This window comes from Bacillus rossius, chromosome 1 (genome assembly GCF_032445375.1).
Source record: "Bacillus rossius redtenbacheri isolate Brsri chromosome 1, Brsri_v3, whole genome shotgun sequence".
Taxonomy (NCBI): domain Eukaryota; kingdom Metazoa; phylum Arthropoda; class Insecta; order Phasmatodea; family Bacillidae; genus Bacillus; species Bacillus rossius.
The window spans coordinates 22,853,421-22,879,050 of record NC_086330.1 but is presented as its reverse complement, the minus strand read 5'-3'; the positions used below and the strand labels follow the sequence as shown (position 1 = coordinate 22,879,050).

The 25,630-nt window shown below is 37.6% G+C and overlaps 1 protein-coding gene across 4 annotated transcripts in view; it reads right to left on the bottom strand.

The window, feature by feature from the left end:
• LOC134533033 (WD repeat-containing protein 20) overlaps positions 1-17,903 on the bottom strand; it is a 37,248-nt gene extending 19,345 nt beyond the window's left edge. For 3 of the 4 annotated variants that reach the window (XR_010075245.1, XR_010075243.1, XR_010075244.1), the window contains exons 1-4: positions 17,645-17,903; positions 17,266-17,448; positions 9,474-10,904; positions 5,051-7,846 (exon numbers count right to left, since the gene is read on the bottom strand). Coding sequence is in view for 1 of the 4 variants with exons in the window: in XM_063370187.1 (XP_063226257.1) it covers positions 7,769-7,846; positions 9,474-10,904; positions 17,266-17,448; positions 17,645-17,899 (1,947 nt within the window). In the remaining 3 variants the exon portion in view is untranslated. Of the gene's footprint in view, positions 1-1,441; positions 7,847-9,473; positions 10,905-17,265; positions 17,449-17,644 lie in introns of those variants that run through there. The other variant, XM_063370187.1, reaches the window with a different exon arrangement.
• Between the last annotated feature and the right edge of the window lie 7,727 nt (positions 17,904-25,630).

The window sequence follows — 25,630 nt, the reverse complement described above, 5'->3', positions numbered from 1 at the left end:
AACATTAATGATTGCAACGAGCACTGGCTACATTTTTGTAAGCGGTACACCGCGGCGACGCAAACGAAAAGATGAACGTTATAATGTTTAAAAACATTTTTAAAAGAAAATTTACACATAAGAAAACTACATACTTTCATTAGGAAGAGGTAATGTCCGAAAAAATATTAGATTTCTATTTTAAAATACATCTTTTATACGGAAAAAATACCCACACAAAGCGCTTGGAATATAATAGCGGGACCAAAAACATCATGCGACTTTTACGCGAGAGGTTTTTTTTATCCAAATTTTGACGCCCAAAAATATGGGTGCGACGATTACGCGAGTGTGACGATTATGCAAGAAAAGAGGGTACCTTGGTTAGAATCAAGTGATCTGACCAATCAACCCAATACCACATAATATTGTAATAAATTATTTTAAAACTAGCATGATATCTCCTAATTTGTATTATAAAAAAAATGTGACCAAAGGATGCCAATTGATTCATGTGCTACAATATATGCAGACACTTTTTTTTTCCATAATGGTTGCTTTTGTGTTTTAATCATTGAGTGTACACTGTTACCAAACAAATTGATTGTGTGGTGGCTAAGGGCAGGTTTATAAACTACGCAAGGGTCGTAACACTCAACCAATGTAAGAAAATCACCGTTGTTTATACCTAAACCATGCAAGTCACAAGACATCACACCAACACTAAAAATAAAAATTGTAACTCAGTGAAAAACAAATTTTTACCCCAGGCTTCTTTTGATAATTTATATTTATCATGAAAACAAAAGAAAATATGAATAATTTGATTTTTAAGTTTTATTTTCTTTTACTGCATAAAAGTTAAACAAATGTGTGTGTGTGTGTGTGTGTACACACACATATATACATATATATACACATATATATACATACATATATATATATGTGTGTGTGTGTGTGTGTGTGTGTGTGTGTGTGTATATATATATATATATATATATATATATATATATATATATATATATATAGAGAGAGAGAGAGAGAGAGAGAGAGAGAGAGAGAGAGAGAGAGAGAGAGAGAGAGAGTGAGAGATAAAAAACATATTGGGCTTCCATACACATAAAATATCTCTCCGAGTTTTCGGAATTCTTCTCTTCAAATGTGGCTTGGAAATGCAAACCAAAACGCAAGAAAGTTGGAAGTTGAACAATACTTGCGTTGTGTTATTGCACGTTGAGTAGTTTATAAACTGATACTCTATAATGTGGTTGCTGAACATTTTGCATAGTTTGTTCTTGCATAGTTTAAAAACCAGGCCTAATGTACTAACTCCAAGTAAATACCACAGTGACTTTAGACATCACCAAACAGTGCAATACTTCTAGACACTTACTCAACTCCACCATGGATATTTCCAGCCCACCTAACTGGTTACATTTCAGTCATCACAAAAACAGTTTGATCTCGGGAGCAACCAACCATTTTTATTTGCTTAATTTTATGGTAACGTACAGAATCCTTTAACAGATTGAATTTTCACATTCATTCACGTCACACAATCTTGAACACTTTGTATCCACCATACTATCACCAATTTTCTTTGGCACTGTAACTATCAAAGCAGTGTCATTTTAAAATTGCTTATAAAAAAGAGGCTCTTAATCACAAATTGTGCCTTAAAGTTATAAGTTAAACTAAAGTGTGGATAACTATTCAATGCAGGATAGAAAAAAAAACTATATATATGAATGTTATATGATGTGTAAACATTTAATTTTTTCCAGAAAGCAATGATGACATTGTGAGTCTTGTACATCGATCAGAAACAAATACTGATAAAGGAATATTTTAACCATAATGAATTCAACCCATTTCAATTGCAGTATTGAATAAAATGGCATGACAAAACTGTGGCATTTAACAGACAAAAACTGGAAAAATAACCAGGAATTTGCAGATGCGCTCAAACAGTGCATACTTCGAGAACCATGAAAAATCAAGCCACAAATTGACTAGCCAAAAATCATTAACGGTAAAAAGGCTGTTACAGCAGACATATCAATACCTATACAAAATTATTTGTGATATTAGAAAATAAAGCTTTACAGATGCTTCCGTATGTTCTTATGCAAAACCAGTTATTAAAAAATGACAGTGGTTAAAAAACTGCCCCATTCCGACTTAAAATCCTTTTCGACGGGGTAATTTATTTGTGTTTGTTAATGATATTACATTCCTGAACAAATTTTAAATTTATACATGTGCTAACAACACACCTATACACACTTTTTTTGCAGCCCATATGTTTGAAACGAAATTACTTACACACACCATCACATTTTATGTACATTTTATTATATACATTTTCCCATACAACTTTTGAGAGTTCCCTTAAGCTAAAGTGGAATGCACATAGTCTAAAATTTCTAATACTTAAACTGTATCTTTGGTTAATAATCAACTAAAATTCTAAACACTACACTATCACAATGATTAATACATAAATAATTCTTATAATTTAGATCACAAATGTCAATGGCCCTTATATCAGTTGCCAAGTATAATAATGTTAGACTGCATTGTTTAAAAAACAATGTTTTTGAGAACTCCAATTCGGTCCCATGATTCCAAGAAACAGTATCATAAAATAAATTTTAGCATACAGGCTACACTGTATCTGTAGTCTATTTAAATTACTCCAAGATCGAGGAAGATAGGTTTGAAAGGTTTGTCAGTATATTAATAAGATCAGGAAACAATATGTAAATAGGTTAACACTGTTTTCAGGGCTTTACACAAAAACAGAATCACAATGTTGATAATAACTGCAGCAAATTTTGGGGTAGTTGTTAAGTTTAAGAATCATTTTTTTCTTTGTGTAACAACATCATTGAATATTGCTTATGTATGAAAGCAATCTTGCAAAAACAGAAGTAAACCATAATGGTTGTTCAGTGATTAACTATGTATAATTGAAAATTCCATTGCTACCCTTTGTAAAAGTCCAACTAACGAGAAAATACAAAATTATTCAGTATGCTTTGAGTGACAAAAAAGTAGCATTTGTCCAGCAAAAAAGTATGGTAATGTTATCAGAAAAAATTTATAAATGCAGTAATTCCAGAAACACTAATCTAGTAACAATACTGCTGGTAAAAAAGGTTAGAAAAACTACTATTCATCAAGAAACTTATTTTCATACTATTTCTATAAAAAAATTAAGAATAAACAGATAAATGAATACAATCCTTCAGAGGAACAGTACAGAAATTACTGGCAACTCTGCATGTGCTTGAATCAGCATTTTTATTCGTGAAGAAGCCTCACAATATTCTTTCTTTAAATAGTAATCTTATAGTAATAAAAATGTTCAAATACATAAAGTTCTACTTGAATGAGGTATTTTACCAAGTATCGGTGACATATAAATTAGCCAAACATTAAAAAGTACGAAAAATTAATCTATGGACAGCAAGCATCTTAATAAGTGTTCAGTGATTAACCAGACTTTAAAACAAAAGGTACACAGCAATCAGACTGTAGAACTATGCACTTACGAAACTTCCAATTTAAGTTTTATCTTTAATGTTGTTTATAAATCTAAAAGTGCAGAAAGGTTCTAGAAAATATTGAAAATAAATTTTAATTTGTCTTTCACATAAAACAAATGTATGAAGGATAATTTCTAAATTTAAAAAAAACCTGACTGGTAATCATAAAAATACAGTAATACCTAGACGTTCACTACCCTGTCTTACACGAATCCCAAATCATGCAATTTTTAAATCTTCTCGTCAATTCGTCCGTCTATCGTTTTACAGTCTAATGACTCTCCACTCCGTCTACACTATTGTTGGCGTGCTACAAGGAAATTTTGCATGAGAAGAAACAATCTTTGATCCATCAGATGACTTTGTTAGATTTTATGAAGCCTTCTACATCAAAATGTCAGTTTACATTTTTGCAATTCATAATAATGTAATTTGTTGTGTTTTCTAAGATTTTATTACACATTTTTTTCCTACATTTTTTTCTTTAGCTTCCAGTCCTAACTAAACATAATTTCAATGTATGCATTTATATGTGAAATTGTACCATGACTTAAGCGAATTCGACTTAAACAGTTATCACTCTGTCCCACCTATTGAATAAGTTCAGGGTATTATTGCAATTTGAATATGTTTATGCATACAGCTACAAAATAAAATTTTCACAGTAATTTATTGGTAATAATTTTACATAAATCCTGCCAATGTCACTTATGTTAAAAGTTTCGAATTCTGCAAAATTTTTCGTCAGAAAATGAGAATGTACATTAAAAAAAATATTAAGTAGGTAACTATAGTTTTTCCACAACCACAACAGAAGCATAAATTTAAAACAGAACATAAAATTAACTACGCTTGAGCTGCTACCTATTCATTGAAGCTAACATGTTGATCTATACTTCGTACTCATCTGGTGATAATGTCTGGTTACACAGGTTGATTTATCTTTTTAACAGCAACTGAATTAAGTATGTCGACACCAAAGGAATTTAAAAAACTGGTTGTGTTCATTCCTTTCCAAACAAACCAATATACTCTCTCTTAAAATGGGTTAGTTCAGGTTCCATTTTAATGTAAACAAGAAAGAAATACATGGATGCTTACAACTAACCAAACTGTTACATGAAAAGAAAAAAAAACCTGAATTACTCCTATTTTGAGTAAATTAAAAAAGGTATAACATATTCAATAATAAATTACACAACATGTAACGTATTTATCAGGACTTTAAGGGCTCCGCCTACCTGGGGCACAACCACTATGTGCAGAGCTTCACGAAAACACCAATCAAGAATATCCAAGTGTTTTTTGTTTACAAGGCAGGCAACAAGTTTTGTTCCCAGATTTTATTTTTAAACTTAAGAGATTCTTGCAAACACTCAAGGGACTTTAATTACACCACTGAATTAATTTTCTTCTGCCATACAATGTTATGTTTACCACTCAAATTTTAAAAGTTGTCTCATGCATGACAAGAAGACTTTGCACCAGTTAAGAGCCTTGCACTTAGAAGTGATACCTACCGAGCTAGAAGCACCAGCGAGCATCACAATTATCATCCTGCCTCACCAACACAGATGCTGCCCCGACCAGACGGGTCCCTTAATGTTAAGGTCTAGACTAAAATACAGTGATGTAAAATTACTATTTGCTTCCACTTCCAAACCTCTCCTCCTCGTATTTTTTTTGGTATGCTACTTGTTAGTGATTATGCAACAGCAACAGCATGAAGTGTAGCCTGACAACACTTTTAATATTTTATTAATCTTTTATTCTAAGAGTTGATATCTAACAACGGCTCAGTCCAGTGAGACGAAAGTACACATGAAACACCACAGAACTTACATCACCATTTGATGGAGGGAACAAATTTCTGCACATTCCATTATCCAAGGAAGTAAAAGAGAGAGAAAGATAACTGCAAGAACATAATAGGGATGATGCAGCAATGTTAATTCATGCCGTAAAACTGTCAACAGAACAAAGCAGTCGCACACCACTCCACTTGTAGCTGTCTGTTCCTTTCTCCGCTAGTACGTTCATAAAAATATTATGTACAACATAATCTTTTCATAGGAACAGTATCATCATGAGAGAAAATTACATAAATGCGCTACTTTTAAAAGTAAATGCACTTTTTTTTCCTTTAACTCTCATAATTCCACGTCAATTTAAAAACAACAGAAACCATAGCTTATATCAGCTTGACAAACCAATATAGTTTCAAACTCCACTCACTAAAACTGAGCTAGAATAATAATTTTCTACAATAAATATCAATAAACCAACAAAATAGGTGAAAACAATAATTCCGTCATGTTGCTCTACAATGACTTTTTTAATTAATATTGCAATGTTTCCCTGATCTGTTGGTATGTCCATTACATAAATATATATTATTGCAGATAACAATACATTTGCAAAAATGAGTAAATAAAACAAAAGGGAGAAACATTGTTACAAGTACACTTTATCTCCCAATATAAAAATAATATGTGCAACATTTTGAAAGCTCCTGCTTGATACATATTGTAACTATGAAATTAATGTGTTCAACTTATAACTCCAGTAAGTGTAAAATGTGCAAATATTGTAGCAAAATTCAAAGCAGACCATCATAGAAAAGTTGGCAAGAAGAAACCTCTAGTGTGATGGCTAGTGGGCTTGACTCCGAGTAAGGCACAATATTGCAAAGGTATTTCATAAAAATTGAACTTACAGGGTTGCAAAAAACCTGCAAATCCAAAATTCCATGAATTTCCAAGATTTTCATATCTGAATCTACAAGTTTTCCTGAACTTCCAGACATAACTAATTCCACTCGGTATGCTTTCTGGGGGAAAAAATATATTGTACATGCCATTCAAATGTGTCACCTTAGCAAAATAAACACCATTTTAGATTTCTACATGTGTTTGTAAACAATTGCTATTGATTCACCTAAAACTATTGAATGTACAATATCAAATTTGTGTGTAAACATGCAGAAATAAGTTTTCCTTCCTATGTTTTTATGTCAAAAGCCTAGGAGTACAGGAAAGGAAAATCAACTGAATTTTATATTAAAAGTTTTAGTAATTTTTTATGTGCCTAAATGTCAACAGAAGCAGTATTTCCGATTTAATTTTGCTGTCACAAGAATAAATTCCAGAAATATGGGGTTACGTCCCTTACTTTCCAAGGAACTCCCTAACCATTTTAATTTCCCCGACTTTTCCCTGTTTGCTATAGCTACTTGTGGCAACCTTGACTTCAGATATCTCTCAGGCAATGTTCATACATTATAGAAAATACATCATAAAAAAAGATTATATTTGTATACAAAAAAGTGTTATGTACTTCAAGTAAAAGCCAAATTTTACAACCATTATACTAAATATATGTACAGTTCATGACTGTCAATAGTGATAAAAATTAACATATGTATTCTAGGGTAATTTATTAATTTATTTATTTTTAGGAAACCCTTATTTCCCCAAATGGAAGCTTTTGAAACAACGTAAAAATTTTAATTTGGTTATGTACTGTGCACATATTACTTACTGCTACTAATATGCACGATTTGATCTACCACACATCCGCACAGTTAAAATTCACAGTCAAAATAGGATTTCTTGCCAACTGCTCACATGCAACATAAAATTACTTACATGTACAAAAATTAATAGCAACTGTTAAGAAAAAATTATGAAACCAAGCGGTAGCTTACTTGAAACAGACAACAGGACTATAGCAGGAGCAATTTTGTTACGATAACAATAAAACATACTCTAAAGCAATTAAATAGAACCAGCAACAGTTTAACAATGCTATACTCTTTTTTGTACCTGAAACACGAGTGTGTCTTGCGACAAAAATATACGTTACAACTATCCACTACTAGAACAATAATTATTTCCGAACATGCCCGTGTGTTTAACTGGCATGGATCCGACATCGGTTACATAATGGCAAGAGGAGATTGCCTCAATAAAATTTTCTTGTAAAAACCTACTACTCTGTTCACACCGAACAGCAAGTTTTGCAACAGAAAACCAATCTCAAACGGTCACTTGCAAGTGCTTCATTTGGTCGAGGCTTCCGGAGGGGAGGTGCGGGAGGGGGGGGGGGGGGTTCAGTCGCGTTGTCGAGGGACTGGACGGCCGTGGCTAGAAGAGTGATGGCGCCACGGCCCTCAGCAGCAGCAAGCGCTGCGCTGGGCCGGGCGTCGCCCCTGGCAGCCAGAGGCCGTGCCAGGCGCGCTATACCACCGTGCCGCCGTGGCCCACCGCCGCGGCCGTCACCACCGTGGGGCTGGAGGGGATGTGCGACGACACGCCCTTCAACACCAAGCACTCCGTGTCACGGGCCATCCGGGGGAGGTGGAGGGGGCAGTCCCCGCGCCCCAAACACTATAACTTTCTAACTAAAGTGATCAAACAGGAACGGAACCATGATCTACACAAAGGCACGAAATACCAGTCGGACAGTCTTAGTTACAACAAACAGTGCTGCTCTGAGTAACAGGTACACTCAACTACAGTTCGGCTGCTTACTGTGACATGGAATCTGCAGAGAAAATTTGCAGCTTCCTAGCGATGACGCAAGAGTATATTAATGATATTATTTTGCATCTCAGGAATACTGTTAGTGCATACCTATTTACTGATCTTATGCCCAAGGCCTGTTATGATAGCAATGATGACAATTAATATTTTTTACATTGCATTTTTTAACACACGTTCGTCACCGTTGGACTTTCGTCAGTTTCCGGACCTCTGTGTCAGAATAGTGTTCCTACCCACCTCCCCTCCAATCCTCTCCATTATTCCCGTGACCACCCCTCCCTACCATTTGCATGAATTATTTTCTTGTTGCGGAGGTGTACTCGACCTAGCTTATATAAGGTTGTGTCAGCATACCTCTTCCGATTCTTGCACTTCAGGTCTTGGACGAGCAACTTTCCATGACCGTGCCAGGGGTCTATCATGGGTTGAGTTCTTGCTTTGAGTTTACGACTTGATTACATTAGTGGCATTCTATACCCGTGATTGCTATTTTGCATGTTTGTTAAATTCTGTTTCGCTGCCATGTTCAAAATTATTTGTAAATTTTTACGGGTTGTATCACTGTAGACTTAAAAATTAGTTCTTGCACTCATGATCGGCACGCAGCTGAAATGTTCACTTGTTTTACACTTGTACAACTTTTATTGTACACACCAATTCAGTATTATTTAAGTAAGATGTTATAGGCTCCCTGATAGCTGTTGCTCGTCATCCAACCTTAAACGAACACACAATTGTATAAGCCTACATTCATTATATTTATTGACTTTATAGTATTATGTAATCAACAGCCTTGAGCAATTAACTATCTTGTAAATTGTTTGAGTGTTCAATACGCCATGAAAACATGTTTATCATTATCAAGGCTAACTATATTTTTAAACCCTCGTTTTAATTATATGTAATCGATTTTCCAATACTCATGGAGCATATTTCCCATGTTATATCTTGGTATGTTAGTGTTGAATAAAAACAACTGTTAAAGAATAATTTTTCTTTCTCTGAAACACTAAAAAGGGTACCAGTGACTTTTACAATAATTCTCCTACTTCACTGTTGCAGTCTCTGGAACATCCTTTAGCAGGGATAAGTCATTGTACACTTCATTGTACATATTAGGATGTTAATTATAAAATAAAAATTCAAATTTTTTTATAAATGTAATTTAAATGTATTTAGATGCATAAGTAATACAGTAAGCAGATTATTTTTTTTTAGCTATAAAAGGTAGTCAGCACATTTTAATGAATAAATTATTTTGATTATAATACTCTCTCACAGAAAACAGCATTTCATTAGGGCTATTTTGGTGAAATGAATTAGGGCATTACGTGGAGGAGATGCTGTATAGACATATTGCTAATTTGGCACTTACTTATTGCAACTGCATAGTACTCACCATTTTGCCTGGTCTCGCCCAAGTGTAAACGTAGCCATCTTGGCAAGCAGTCACAAAACAATCTTCCCTAAAGACGAGTGCAGTCAGACGTTCGTGAGAAATCTTTTTACAAACCAACGGCTCTAACACAGGACACTCGTCAAACCTTGGACACGCTCCCGTACCGATCAGCCTCATAGGATCGTCCGGCGACAGTCTGTGCGCCCCACTGCTACGACACGATCCCGACGTGATGTTTTTATCAGGACCCGAGCTTCCGCTGCGAGACGGTAAACTAAAGTTACGCTTATGGACCCCACCGGTATCTTTCTTGTCACCGAAACCAAGTCCCGCTAGCCTGTGAGTAAGAGACGGCATCATCGTGCTAACAGTCGAATTATTGAGGATGTGATTGTCCATCGCAAACGTAGTCGTCCCATCCGCCAGATGGTCCTTGAACTTGCCGGTCACCGTGTTGTTCAGCGACGAGGCAGACACGTTGTTACAGCCGCTCACAGCGGTATTCCCGTGGAAGCTGCCGCTCGTCGCCGAACCATTCACTCCCACGGTCCCGAGACCCCCCATGCCCACGCAACTGGTAGTTCTGGATTTGCACGTCACCGGTTGCTTCAGAAGGTCCTCCGTGATGTCCCACAGGCACAGCTGTGTGTCCTGACCCACCGAGCCCAGCCTGTAGCACGTGGCCGCCGTCGAGTTCACCTTGTTGAAGTCCGAACCGAACGAGTTTCTATTGGACGCACCGCCCGACACGGAGTTCCTATTGCCGGCGGTCCTGTCTTTGCCATCACCCTGGACGCTAGGGTTGTGCGCGGCGCTGGCGGAATGGTTGCGATGCACCTGCGGTATGGAGCCCTCGTCGTCCGAGCCACCGCTGAAGTCCACTGCACTGTCCGGCTCACCGTACGAAGTCGTGTACGGGTCGAAGGCGACGACGCTCACCCAACTGCGGTGGCCCTGCCCCCTCGCCACCACCCTCCTCTCGTGGAAGCTCCACACCGTCACGAGATCGTCCTCCCCCCCCACCACGACGTACCGCCCGTCCGGGGACCAACACACGCACAGGAATCCTCCGAAATAGCTCCTCGCTGCACCCAACAGGTCCATGGTGTCGTAATGAAAAACTCGCAAGAAACCATCCTGAGAAACGATCGCCAGGTGGCTACCACACGGCGAAAACGCAAACTCGTTGATGCAGCAACCTTCCGAGCCGACGACCCACCTGTAGAGGGGGTTGCGGGTGCTTTTTGTCTTGCAAGTGTGTATGGCAAAGCCATCGCCGTGCTTGAACGGTTGGTAATGAGGTGGTGTCGTGCCACAAGGCAGTTCTTCGTTGTATAAATACAGCTGTCCGCTGCTATGAGACACCAAAAACAAATTTGCTGATCCAGGGACCCACTTGATACAGGTGACCTTAGTTTTGTCTATTAGCCTCTGTAATAAAACAAACATTAGTAGCCAGGATGATAATCATGATGAAAGCATAATAAAAATCACATAGTAATATTATATTGACAACTATCTTAAAATTTGTAATATACATAGTAGGAATGTACTTGTAAAAAAAAAACTATTATAGAATGCATTAACCTGTTGTTTTTGTTATAGTTTTATTTTAATTTTATTCAGTTTTTATGTCTTGTCGAGTGAGGTCATTAGAGATGGACTTCTAACACCCATCATGCAGACAAAATGGGGTAATTACTGACATTGGCCCATTGTAAGGAACCATACTTGCCTGAACAGATTTTGGAAAACCAGAATAAAAACAGATCGAGATGTCTAGACTAAAATTTTGATTTGGGTTCTTCCAAATTGAAGTCCAAAGTTTTATCAGTTCAAAACCTGACTTAGTATTAATCAAAAGCCACATATTATTTTTCCAGATTATCAAAGAGCACACAGAGGACAATAAATTTATTAAAACACACTTATTCAGGATGTCTACAGATAACAATTTCAGGAATTTTTCTAGATCTTTTAATAAAATTTTCTAACAACTTTTTTTAAAATCAGTCATTTTGATACATAATAGGCATTTAACATAATACAAGATAGTTCTATTATTTGCAGGAGCTTGCAGATTTTAAGTCAAGTTCATTTTACGATACCGGATTCCTATCAATTGGAAAAAAAAGTAGGGGAAATGTATGATGTAATGGAATTTAAATGACAAATTGAATTTGGAGCGAAGGAAAATATGGTATATCAAAATGGCAACAACAAAAGATAAAATAAGCCTGTGAAAAAAAAAAAAAAATGTCTAATTATAGTTGAGGTTTGGAGCGATTGTGGTATGAGAAGTGTATTAATAAGGAAATAAATGTTTATTTAAAGTACACAAGAAGTAATAAGTAGATATTAAGAAAGTTATCGGATATGTGTGGAAGTGAAGTAGTTATGAGTGAAGAGCAAGGTCTTGTTTGTATATATTTAATTAATATAACGGTGCAGTGTATAGAAAGAACAGGTGGTTGTGCTATTTTAATAGTGAAAAGGAAAAAGATGGTTCATGTTTTGCGATACAGAATAAATTAGATGGAGGAATGGTATTTTTTTTTGGCATAAATTTAATATTTGTAAGATATATATTGACAGTAAAATATTACTGCCATAAAGCCAAGAAAGGTATATATGTGTGTGCTTATGGATTTTAAATGTTTTCGATTTGTAGTTCATGTGCATTTTGTTTGATATTTTAGGTGAGAGGTGAGTTGTGTGAGGTTAGTTTTGCAACCAATAAGAGAAATCAAACCAAAAGTTTTGTTGAGGGTAGGTTAGTTATATATACACATACACACATTTACTTTGCAATATGGTAGGGATATTGATTAAGTCATCAACAAGGCTGTTCTGAAGCAATTATGAGCTGTACGTTTTTACGGTATAAGAGGTAAAATTTATGGGGTTTGGTGAGAGAGAATTTAGACACAGTAATTTTCACGTATTTCATTTAGATAAATTATAGTATTAGGTTATGTAAAGTAGACTAAAATTCTACCGGTATTTCATTTGGTAAAAGCAAGACATTTTGCTATAATTTTTTCGCGGTGTCATGAAGTAGACTACAGTCCCACCTGGTCAATGCATTTTGCGATACCAGCACTTTATTCCTCATTTTTTAACAGTTCACCCACAACTTTCATTTTTCAGTACCACAAAGTACGCTAATAAATAGTACATGGTGTTATATTTCATGATACCTCCATAAGTTGTAACATATGCAGACATTAATTACTTTCAAAATGAAATATTGGATCACAAAATAGACTAGTGCCGGGGGGAGGGGGGGGGGATTATAGTATACTTTATGATTCCGAAAAAGTATAATATTCGAAAAAATGAAATGCGTTAAAAATAGTGTGTTTATATTTCCCAGCCCAAACCCCCCATATTTTCGTGCTTGTACCGTAAGAATGTAGGGGTGGTAATAATGTGATGCCATATGTTATGTTATAAGTATTGTTATGGAATCGCCAAGTAGACTGCTCCCCCGATTTTCATATAAGATGCTAAATTTTTTCTGAGATGATTTCTACACAATTCTGTGGAAAGTCTCTAAACAATTTATATTCAATGTGTGACTGTAAACTAAACTAAGAAGAAAAAAACTAAATGCAAGTTAGCAAAAAGGCTGGTGGAAATTAATGTTTCTTGACTTTAAGCACCATAACTTATATTTTTTCTGGACATTGCGACCAGCTTTTCCGTTTTGTAATTTTTACGTGACCTGTACACCCTATTATTTATAAAACAAATTCATTTACAGTTATAAAAAACTAATAATAGAAATAATTTAAGATGTATTCTTATTTCAGTACCTACTTCAAGTCTTACAAACCATTGTTAGCTAAGAATACATTAAGATATAAACAAAACAGGCTGCCCTCACTTGCATTTTGCTTTAGTAGGAGTATGAAGTGAACCACAGCAGTACTACAGATGCTTGGCGTTCCCCCAAATGTGACACTTGAACCATGTGGTGATTTTATGGTAATTGTCCTCTACACTAGTTTTCATGACCACATGATTTGTGACATTGCCATGACTCCTAAATAACTTCAAAAATATAAACATCAACCAATGTAAAATAAGTATTTCTTATTTTGGTTTTGATCTAAAAACACATGACAAAAAAAAAACATTTTTTTTGTACAAAGCTAATATAGAGGGTTATATGAATATTTAGCCCAAACATTTTGAATATAAATAATAGTTTTAAATTAATGGAATTTAATATGCTAATTTAACAATATTAGATGTATTTTTATAAAATAACAGATGCTAGTTATATATTAAAAAATTCTAATTTTCCCAGCCTATTATAATAATAATAATTTTTTTTAACCTGCAGATGACAGTGTTACATTTTATGATTATGTTTTTTTTATGGTATAAACCAAACACCATGTGTACAAGCACACTCATCAATGAAATGAAACCATCATTCTTCCTGAGGTAAACAATTACTAGGCTAGAGCAAAGTGACAAAGAAGTGATACACTGTCGTTCCAGGGCTCCCAGGTTTCAAATATCAGTCTGTTCATCCTGGTTTCATGTTTCCATGGTTTCAAAAATCAACCCAGGCAAACACTGTGATTGTTCCTTACTGTAGGTAGAGCCACAATTTTATAGTGTTATAAAAAAAGCATATTTTATTATTAAAAATAGGGGATTTTGTCTTCAACACAATTAAAAATTAAAACACGTAATAATAAGTACATATCAAACACAATTGTGTTGATCATCAATTCATGGTAAGACACTTAAAATGTGTACATTAAACAATACCTCATATCAGGGGTGTACACAAAGCAGTTATGGGGGGATATATAGTTCCCCCCCCCCCCCCCAAATAAAATTATGAATATGCTTAGGCCTCATTTTTATGAGCTTAAGTTAAACCAAAAACTGCAACTAAAACAGTAATGTTCCTCGGTTCATGATAAAGTTATAAACATGGAAATAAAAAATGTACCTACAGCTTAACTTTTTTTTAATGCAACGTCTAAAGCCAAGATTTTATGGTATAAATTGACGAATTTGGTTGATATATAGTTCTAAATTTTAAGGTAGCATGCAATTAATATTTAAAAATTACTTAAATAATAAAACAAGAAATTGTGTCATTGAATTTAATAAACCTAGGTAATTAACTTTTTAAGTATTGTAATGGAAAAAATATGTGTGTGTGTGGTTTAAGTGTATTTATGGTGCCAACAAATTTTTTTTAATTTAAATTATTTTATTTTTCACCTCATGATTTGAATACTATCAATATGGATAATCAATCAATATGCAATGTTAAAAGCCCACAATCATTATACTTAAACATTTCCTTGTGATGTTTCTCTGTAGACTTTTAGCTATGTCTGTAGAATCAGCTTTACTTATTTGGAGACTAAGTAATTTTTGTCTACTCAGTACATAATATTTTAAATTTTCAAATAAAAGCCTACACTTAAGATTTAAGGAATGAGTTCTACATTTTCATAGACAAAATGAGGTGTTTGAAGTGAATTATGCTGCATTTTGGTGTTTGGCGGTGTATTGACTTCAATTTTGCTATTATTTTGATTTTTCACTGTTCACCATATAAACATGCCACTACTATAGCTCATGGTTGATTCCTTCTCCAAACACCCCTGAACTGTATAGTCATGCCTCAGTCTTAATTTTTTTTTTATTTAAATAAATTTTGCTAAATCCTGTGTGTCAAGCGTTATTTAACTGTTTGGAATTACAAAAGTAGAAATGAAAGACTGTTTAATGAAAATATGCTGGTAAATATTTACTTGGGCGGTATTTCCGAAAAAAAATGTTAAAAATCCGAAAATACCTTTATTTTATGCTCTTCAACTTCCTCTTTTCATTAAAAGTGGCGGAGGTAAGAAATTCCAAATACTTTAGGAGATATCGAATTTTTAAATTTCATCATATGTAGTTGAGCGGTATTTGCGAAAATAAATGTTAAAAATCCGAAAATACCTTTATTTTATGCTCTTCAACTTCCTCTTTTCATTAAAAGCGGCGGAGATAAGAAATTCCAAATACTTTAGGAGATATCGAATTTTTTAATTTTGCAATACAAGACCTGTGGAACCATTCGAGCAGCGCCATTTTTATTTTGCCGTGTGTTCGTGAATACGTGAATCGTGAATGCGTAATTAATAAAATGGTTGATTAGGTCAGGTCAGTTACATTATTAATACTTTCAAACTAAGCCGACATTAAAAATTATTTTGTGAATTAATTTTAATGGCTGTTAAGTTTTAAAATATTTATAATGTAACTGACCTTACCTAACAAACCCGTAACAAAGGATGTACAGTAACAACTCACGTAAATTTTTTTGTTACTTATTATTTGCGCAACAATATCAAAATAACAAATAAGACTTTAAAATTAGAAACGTTAAAAACTCACCTAAGTTGGAGGCGGTAATTAAACACTGTTTTAAACAATAATTGAACTAAATAATCACGTATTAGTTCATTTGAATTCTGGCCTATCACGAACAATCACGTGACATCATTTTCCAATAAAAATATAGATACTCGTACGTAAAAAAGAAACAATGGTGCACGCACGCCACAGGAATGCGCTGGTTTTGTGCTGAAATTTAAAAATTCGATATCTCCTAAAGTATTTGGATTTTCTAATCTCCGCCGCTTTTAATGAAAAGAGGAATTTGAAGAGCATATAATAAAGGTATTTTCGGATTTTTAACATTTTTTTTCGCAAATACTGCTCAACTACATATGAAGAAATTTAAAAATTCGATATCTCCTAAAGTATTTGGAATTTCTAATCTCCGCCGATTTTAATGAAAAGAGGAAGTTGAAGAGCATAAATTAAAGGTATTTTCGGATTTTTAACATTTTTTTTCGGAAATACCGCCCAAGTAAATATTTACCAATATGCTGACGAAATCAATTGATCCATAAACGCAGATTGGTGAGCAATTCGTTGTGCATTGGGTTTTTCACTAGATGCAAATGTATGAATACATATGATACCGCACAAATAATGTTATATCATTTGAATAATTCATGGAACTCAAAAGTAGTAGAATATTTGAAAGCAAGTGACAGCATCTGCATCATTTCAAGGTTGCTGATAAGATTTATTTTGCCTCAAAAATTAGTGAGTTGTGTTGCTTTTCATTTACTTATATTTTGTTACAAAAATGTTACATCCATTTTTTTGCATTGCAGTTGCTTATAATTTTTCTGTGAAGCCTAGCCAACTTTAAGCAATCTTGTGAACTTCTCCAATCCAACGAAAAATAATGGTTGATTACACATTGACAATTTAATTTAAAATATGTTAACTAGAGTGAAAGTTTACCCTTCACATTCCAGAAAGCAGACATGCATATATATAGCCTATACTAAAACCCCATAACTATGTATATTATTCATTTTAATTCCCTACATTTCTCAACTAATTTCATGTAGTGTAGGATTGTTATAACAGCTTTAAGTAATCTAATATCTATATTTTCAACACTTTAATTATTTTACCTCCATTATTTCCCTCATCATTATAGTCTTCCCACTGTCAATTTTCTTTAAAGATTCTATCCTGTTTGAAATTAAATACATGTCTTTGCAGAACAATCTTGCAACATTTGAAATATCCAGAATACATTATTCCTCTCTAAAAAGCCACAAAGCTGTATCATTATAAAATGGATTTCAATTATTAAAAAAACATATTTATCTTAATTCTACAAGCAAATATGGTACTAAACACAAACAGTCAATATAATAATCAAAATTTAAAAATGTACCTCTTCATTATACAGTTTGCTCAGTTCTTTCTTTATTGGATCAATGAGCTGTATTTGTCCTGTGGAAAATCCCACTACGAGATAAACACTGTCTGGAGTCATTGTAACTGAGTTAAAGTCATGACAGGTTGGATTAGTGCCTTTGTACATTTTCTTATCAACCGGTTTTGTTAAATCTGCGGCCTGAAACATTAAACATTCACATTTCATTAAAGTATATCACACAACTATTTAATTATCAAACGTAGTTAACATATAGGTTAGGATATTACAGAACTTTACCGAAAAAAATATTATTTCACATAACACAAGATTATTAAAGTAGGTAATTGAAATCACCACTAACACACGGTCTTATGGATAATTCAAACCCACTCACCTTCTTAACGCCCTTATACACGTAAACATAAAGCTCCCTACCAAAATTGAAGCAAATTCTGTCACCATTACCACTTGGATCAGGTAACGTTACGAAAGACACACGTACAGCAGCACTGCCTTGGGTATTTGTATAGCCCACCCTGTTGGGCCGAGAATATTCTGATAGAGTCATTAGTCTGTAAATCCCTTCTCTTGTAATAAACTGTGTTTTCAATTCATCCTTTCCCCCTCCATCTTGCACCGCCATTTTCATTTCCACGAACATTTGCACCAACAATAACGCAACAAAAAGGAATTTCATTTAGGGAAATTTGAAACAAGGGGTAAACTGGCGAAATTGCCTTTTTACCCGCGACGAAAACATATACAAAGTTAAACCCTATGCCCTTAAAAAGTAATTAAAATACGTAGTTATAAACGTATTTCAAAAATATGCTAGTTTAAAAACAGAAAATTTCCTTGTCAATATGTCAAATATTATAGAAATAATAGGGCTTAGTATGATTTTCATAATTTAAAGGCAATAATTTGACGTCGTACGACCGAAGGCCACCCTAAAGCCCGACCTGCAACCGCCAGTATTCAACCCCGCTAACGGAACGCGCCCCTAGCCATGGCCCACCCGAATCAGGCGAGCCACCAGCAGACAAAGTAGTACCCGGCCCCATAATAAACACACCGACATTACAGTCGATCACTTTGATAAAACACACACAGAATATAAACAACATTATGTATAAGTTAAAAGTTCGCTTAATGAAAGTGCGACGTAGGAGTGCCCGGGCACTCACGTGTGAAAATGTGTCGATACGTGTGTGAGTGTTCCCCTGGCGGCCTTCTACCTAGATTAGTTAAGTATTTCATGTGACATAATTATTACCCCCCTGTGTTTCGTTATTACCCCCCACCGGAGCAGTCCGGCAAGAGACGAACAGTCTCTGGTGTGACATGACGCCGACCGCCAATGCTCCTCTGTGTCGCATAGACCGCTATGCCACATCGTCTCGCAAAAGCGTGTGCACCGAACGCGCCCGTGCGCGCAGCAAAGTGTAGTTCGTGCGACGAGGCGAACGCCATGCAACGAGTGCTTGGCCGGCTAAAGGATCCGGCCGGGTGTGGCATATCCCTCCGCCGCACTACAACAAATTATTTTAATTATGTTTTTCCACAGGTTTTTATTAAACATTATTTTTCATTAATTAATAATTCAGTCCTTTCAAAATAATGTCGCACTGTGCGTTTTGTCCCGAACCTGGCCGGTTCAGTTTCCCGCGAAATTCACACGTTTCCACGGGAGGGCTGGCGGGGGAGGGGGGTCGCGCGCGGCGACACCAGCAGTGTCCTATAGGAGCTCCAACAGGCCGGCAGCCTGCGCGCAATGCGGAACCTTCAACCTTTGCTTTCACCGACATGTAGTTTTCAATAGTGTAATATCTTTTCAAACTTTTTACGTACAGTTCCGCGGTCGGCCTCCATCTACCGTGAGGTATTTAGCTTAGTTAAATCAGTGCTCCAAGATGACTGTGCTACGTCATACGTAAGTACTGTGGGAAGTTTACGTGAATTTACGTCGGTGCTTCACGCCCCAACTTAGCCTACAGGCTACTTAGTTTTGGCCCGCACGGGGCAGCCAGCAGGCGACGCGTGCCGTCGAACATAATAACGATTCAGTCCCTGGGACACATCAAGATATCACGTAGAGTCGCCGGAGACACGGGCCTACGTGCCACTAGCCCAGTTTATTAAGTGTTATGTATTAGTGAAATAGTTGCTCGTCAAAGTGTTATCTGTCACCAGGGGCGAATATTCCATGGAACCAAGGGAACCATTGGTTCCCTACTGCTGACAAATAAATAAAATAAATATATTACTACTTGTCTACTGTCGTAAATAATTCAACTCGTATTTTTTGAACAGCTCGCCCTAACACTTTGTGTAGGCGCGTTCGTGCGTTGAACCTCTTCAGATATCGCTTTATCTCTCTCACGCCTCTATTTCTCTCTCTGCCTTCCCCGCTCCCACATCCCCCCCTCCCCCGGGACAACCATTGCTTTCTGCGCCTTCATTGGTGGCCGACTCCTCTCCGCCTTCGCCTTCGGGTGTTTCCGTGAGCACTCGGCTTCGGCTTCCGACCTGGGGAACCAAGCCAGAGGGCTGGTTCCATCGCGTGCCGCGTGGCGTATTCTCTAGAGAAATTGTGTGCTTCGCGTTGCGTAAAATAACTCGCCTGACAGCCTGAAAGCAGATTTACTACATTAAGAATACGTACTTTATAATACTTAATTACGTCCCAAGTTTTGATGAAGAGTTTCGTCAAATTCAAAAGTGGCCACATAGCTACAGCATTGTTGAACTCGCTCATTGCGGTAGGCTTGGCCAAGGGAACCAACAGTCTATTCTGCGGGCCCTGGCCATGGAGGGTATTTTAAGGGGTGTGCGGAGGGACGAAGCTGTCGCAGGAGGGGAGGGAGCGGCAGGAAACAGACGCGCTTGTGACTGCATGGTAGAAAATTTTAGAGGTGTAAAAGTAACGAAAAAAAGCGTATCCGTATGTATTCGTTACTATAGCAATTAGTACTCGTTACTATCGTATCGTTACGTTACTCGTTACTTCTGATACCGCATAACCTGCTATGTTATGTTGCAGCAACGAATCGAGTCGTATTGCGTACGCGTACAGTATGACGTCGCGTAAATAATAATAAATAGAATATATACAATTAACAATATTTGATAATTAACAGTTTTTGTTAACCAAGAAACAATTAAATCTCATTAGAGCGGCTTTATTATATTATCTATTTTAATATAAGAACCAAAAAAACCTGAAAATACGCGATACTAAAAAACAAAAACATATATATTTCTCATTTGTAAAAAATACTTTCTTACGTTGTTTTTGTTCCAATCTCAAATTTTGTCTACACACACAATAATAATAAATAGTAAAAAATTATTAATATTTATATAAAATAATTAATAAACAGTAAAAAAACTTGAACGACGAATTTCCAAATTATACTTTACTTAATAAACAAACATCGTTCTTTGTAACATAAATTCATTGAATATGCGCGCGCATGCGTAAAACATACGAAAAATGCGAGTAACGAAATGCATCCGTGTGTAACGTTTCGTTACTTGTTACTAGGTGGCGCACCCGTTACTCAGTACAGAATACATACGGTTTGCTACAGCTCTAGAAAAATTACTTGTTTCATCTTTTGGTGCTAAAAGTTTTGAACAAAAACGAGTTTTAATTTTGCATGGTAGACCCACGCCAGACATATCGTGTATGGTAACAAATGCTACATTAAGCGGTGTGCAGTGCAAAAGACACTTCAAATCTAATAAGCGAAATAGCCTAACAAAATGACCATACATGCTCATGCTTAAAAGTGAGAGTTAAGATTATTAAATTCTGTGTGACTTTAACATGTATTGCATTCACTACCAAAATCATAATTTCGTGAATTTTGGTATAGGTATGCTGGTGATGTGTTTCCGAGCGTATCTTTCACTGTTTCACTGATTAAAATATCTTGCTTCGTGTAACGACGATTGCTCAAGTTTTAGTCATACAAGCTTTTTAATTTTATTATAATATATGAAATGTTGACAACATTTTGAAGAGAAACTCTTAGGCCTAGCTTTCATCCACACTTAAAATTGTTCTGCTGCGGAAGCCGCCTTATTAGTCGAGGCAACAAAAGAAAAATAGATGAAAAACATACAAATAGACCCATTGGTGGTGAACGGGAGGTGGGAGGGCTGTTTGAAGGTACAATTCATAGCTTTTGCTTAAGTATTTTCCAAACTATGGGTTTTAGCAAAGAAAAAAACATTTTAATACAAAATTAAAGAGCATAAAATTTCCTACAAAAGAGATACGTTCAACCGCTAAAATAGCACCAATTTGCACCTTAAAATAAAATTTTTCCGGGGGAGGACCCCCCCACCTTAATAGGGGGTGACAGTGAACATACTTGGTTCCCCCACTTTGAAATTCACCCTTCGCCACTGTCTGTCACGTTAGGGTTTATGTATCACCGTTGCACTGCATTGTGCCGCCAAATGTATTAACGATTCAGTCTCTGGGACACATCTAGGTATCACGTAGAGTCGCTGGAGATACGGGCCTACGTGCCACTAGCCCAGTTTATTAAGTGTTAGGTAATATTGAAGTGTATTGTCCGTCAAGATATCGTGCGCCATGTCAGAGTGTATTTTTGTAACTATCGCATCACGGGTACAAGTCCGCCCCTCGCGCGCATTAAAATCGTGAGCGGCCACTGAGGAAGTGAGCTGCGCGTGTGACTAGTCGCGTCGGGCAAACCGTTACGGCCAGAACGGGCAGCACCATGTATTGGGCTGTGCTGTATTAAATTCACCAATTATCTTCCAGAAACTTTGTGTTATTCTTCAGGCGTCCCGAGTGGCTATAACAGCTCGGGGGGCCCTACTGCGTTAACCCCTACCTCTAGCCACAAGGCCGGACCATCCCTGAGATCACGAACCCGAGCAAAAATCACGTCTAAATAGTCAGAGGTAGCGGGGACGGCGTCAGACATATAGTTTAAAAAACATAATTCGTAAACATACTAACTCTAAATTGTAGAAGGGATGAGTAATGTTAATTTAGCCTTAATAATTAATGTAGGAATTTAGCGCCCTTAAAATCTTTTGTTAACTTGTTAAATTGGAAAATAACATAATGAGGTCAACCCTGGCGCGAGGGACACCGAGCCTCGGCCGGATGCCATGACACAACGGCAGTACAGCGCGACTCGCGGACCGGGGCGGACGCACATCCGACGGAGAGACATCATCCATTGTCTGCATTGAACTCACTTCTGGTAATTATAGTCACTTCCGCGAAACCTCTTTTTATTAATCTCTCCGTGCGTACCCGGTCCAATTTTCGATCCAGGACTTAATCCGGCCGCATAAATTTTAAAACCCCCTGCATCACACTTGGTCCGCGGGGTAGTTTTCAGTATACGGCACGGGCCGCCTCCCGAACTACAGGACTTGAACTAAAACCAGTCGCCCGGGCACTGACACCACCCCGTAAGGGAACTTGGACGAATTTAGCTGCGGTCCGCGCGCCACTACAGGGGACGCGAACACCACCTCGAGACATTGATATACGGGATTGGCCACCTCCAATCGCCCTCACCCCTCTTTTGTGTAACCATGCTCAGAACCGCCTAGTGCCACGCTAATACGTAACATTTTAGTAATTTTGTGCGATGCCTTGAACCTGGAACATTCTTGAGTAAACTTTGCAACGCGCCACCACGTAACATTTCAGTAAACTTATGCCACGCCTTCATTACGTAACTTTTCAGAATAACTTTGTGTAATTGTGTAACTTATGTATTGTGTGACATCACCCTCTGTACAACGTGGTGTGTAATCCACGGTATTACACCAAACCCACAGTCGCATGAATAAACGACGCACGTCATTTGCTGCATTCCTTCAGCGCCTAATCAATTAGCCATACAACCCCAACCACCACCAAGTAGGGAATCCCTCACATCCCACGCAACACCGCAGACGGTCCTAGTGGGCCACGCAGGGGCAACAGACCCCACGACCCACCTATCGACTAGAAACAGAGCTAGTCTGGCGCCCACCCAGAAACACTACATCGACAACAGCCATTCCCGCTAGGAGCCGCACCGGGACTCGAGCCCGAGACCCCGGACGACGGCCAATTCACCTATATTCAATCCAAACATACGCATAAATAAAATACCGAAATATTTCACATGCTCATTTATTTGTCAAAATGCCACAACAGTCACGCAACATGCCTGTGTTGAGCGAAAAAGGTAACAATAATGACACTGTACTCCTCTGTGGAACACCTAACTTCATGATTCCAAACCCAGAGCTTTATTTCCCCACTCTATATCTCTGGTATCGCTCCAGCAATAAATCCAGTCTATTCATGGAGTAAGACTACATTCTTATTGTTATCTTACATATCTACATTCTTTAGCAAACTGTCACTATCCTTGCTTGCATATCAATCATGTTAGAGCATTACTTTCTCTTTCAGGAAACCACTTTTAAGTTCAATGTAATAATGACACAGGTGGACATTCGATACATGACTAGGCAAAATCTACTGTATGGTAAGCAATATAATGAGAATTATAGAAAAACCTTAATGTCCTATAAATTGTTCCGACCGAGAGCCTTCAGCCACGTCTAGACGATGCGTTTTTTCGTGCAACCTGGGCTGTGCACTATTGCCTCTAGTGCATGCAATATTGCACGATGAAAATGCAAGACCCAGATGCGTGAAGATGCAATACTCGCTCCCGTCTACATGCTGCGCTGGACGCAAGGTGTGCAGTTGAAATAATGTGCATCGATAGTACTGACGTCCCTCGGCCTATGGTCCCTAAGTCCCTGCTGCGAATTGTCCTGAGACTCGCCCTGATTTGCCCGTGTAGCTCCAGTCGGAGAGAGAGTGGAGTTCAGGCCAACGTGGCCGGGACCGTGGAACATGGGACCAGGAGGTAAATTTACGTAGGTAGAAGGAATGGTAGATGGCAGCAAGGAGATGATGTTGCTGTCCGTTTTCACGAGCTCCTTTATTCCATGGAAAAAGCCCTATCGCAGCCTGGCCGGCACGTTGCAAAACGAGCGTCCTCCCTCGCCACGACCCGGACTCCCGGAAATACACTCTTGACAACAAAACGCGACTCGTGTGACCATGGATGCAGTCCCCTGACGAATCGTACCGGCTACGAAAGTTCAGCAGCGCCAAGTAACTCATACGCGGCCTGTTACATCTGCGAAGATAGTTCTGTGACGAAACGTACTGGCTAAGAAGGTTCAGCAGCTCAAAGTAGTGCATACACGGCCTGTTACATCTGCGGAGATAGTTCTGTGACGAAACGTAATGGATAAGAAGGTTCAGCAGCTCAAAGTAGTGCATACGCGGCCTGTTACGTCTGCGAGATAGTTCAGTGACGAAACGTACTGACTAAGAAAGTTCAGCAGTACAACGAATCCTGACACGGCTCAACACGACTGTGGTGGCAGTCCCATAACGAATTATACTGATAGCGAACAACGATGCCGTGCTACATGCGTCCCGAGCGGAGCGAGCGCACGTCTGCTCGTCCCCGAGTCTGGCTAGCCACTACCTCCTCCGCCCGTCCGCGCGCCGGAGCTCGCGAGCCGCGGAGGAGGGGAAAGGGAAATAGGCCGGCATGGGAGAGACTCGTCTCGCGGCGGGCCAGGTTGCGGTTTACATTTCCTAAGCATAGTACTAGAAAGAAATTATATAATTATTTAAGAAACGACATTACAAGTAATTGAACGGTAAATGATAAAACGTAAACACAAATTAATTAATTAGTTAAGAATTAAATGATAAGTTAAGTATTTGTACAATCTTAGACACGTTTAGGACTTGAGATTTCTGTTAAGTTACAAATTATATACAATCGTGGATGCTCGTTATTAATTAACATGTACATGATGACACTACAATTACCAGATAAAAAGTATAAATATTTACAAACACATTAATGTCTACGGACGTGCTAGGGCGCACGCAGGTGTGTCCCTGATCGTAAACACTTCACTTATGCAAGAGAGGACGCTGACGAGGCATAACGGCCTGAAGGAGCCGGGGAGACACTTGGGTCGACGTCAGTACGGTGGTTGCTGCAGTTTGTGCTGCATATGTAGTAGTGTTTCGTTTAAGAATGACACCGCCGTCGGTGCTCCCTCTGAAAGCATAGGCCGTTATGTGTCCTCAACACCTGAATTAGGGCCAGTGCTACGAACACACCTGCACGTGCAATGTAGGGGGGAGCAGTGCCTCCAACGGCGTGATGTAAATCACGGCCGGCTGTGTATACGAAGCGCCTGGCCGGGTGTGGCAATGCACAAAAGGGGATTCAGTGCATAAGCAATTTAAAGTGCAAACACCAACTAAAACTTTTAATATGTC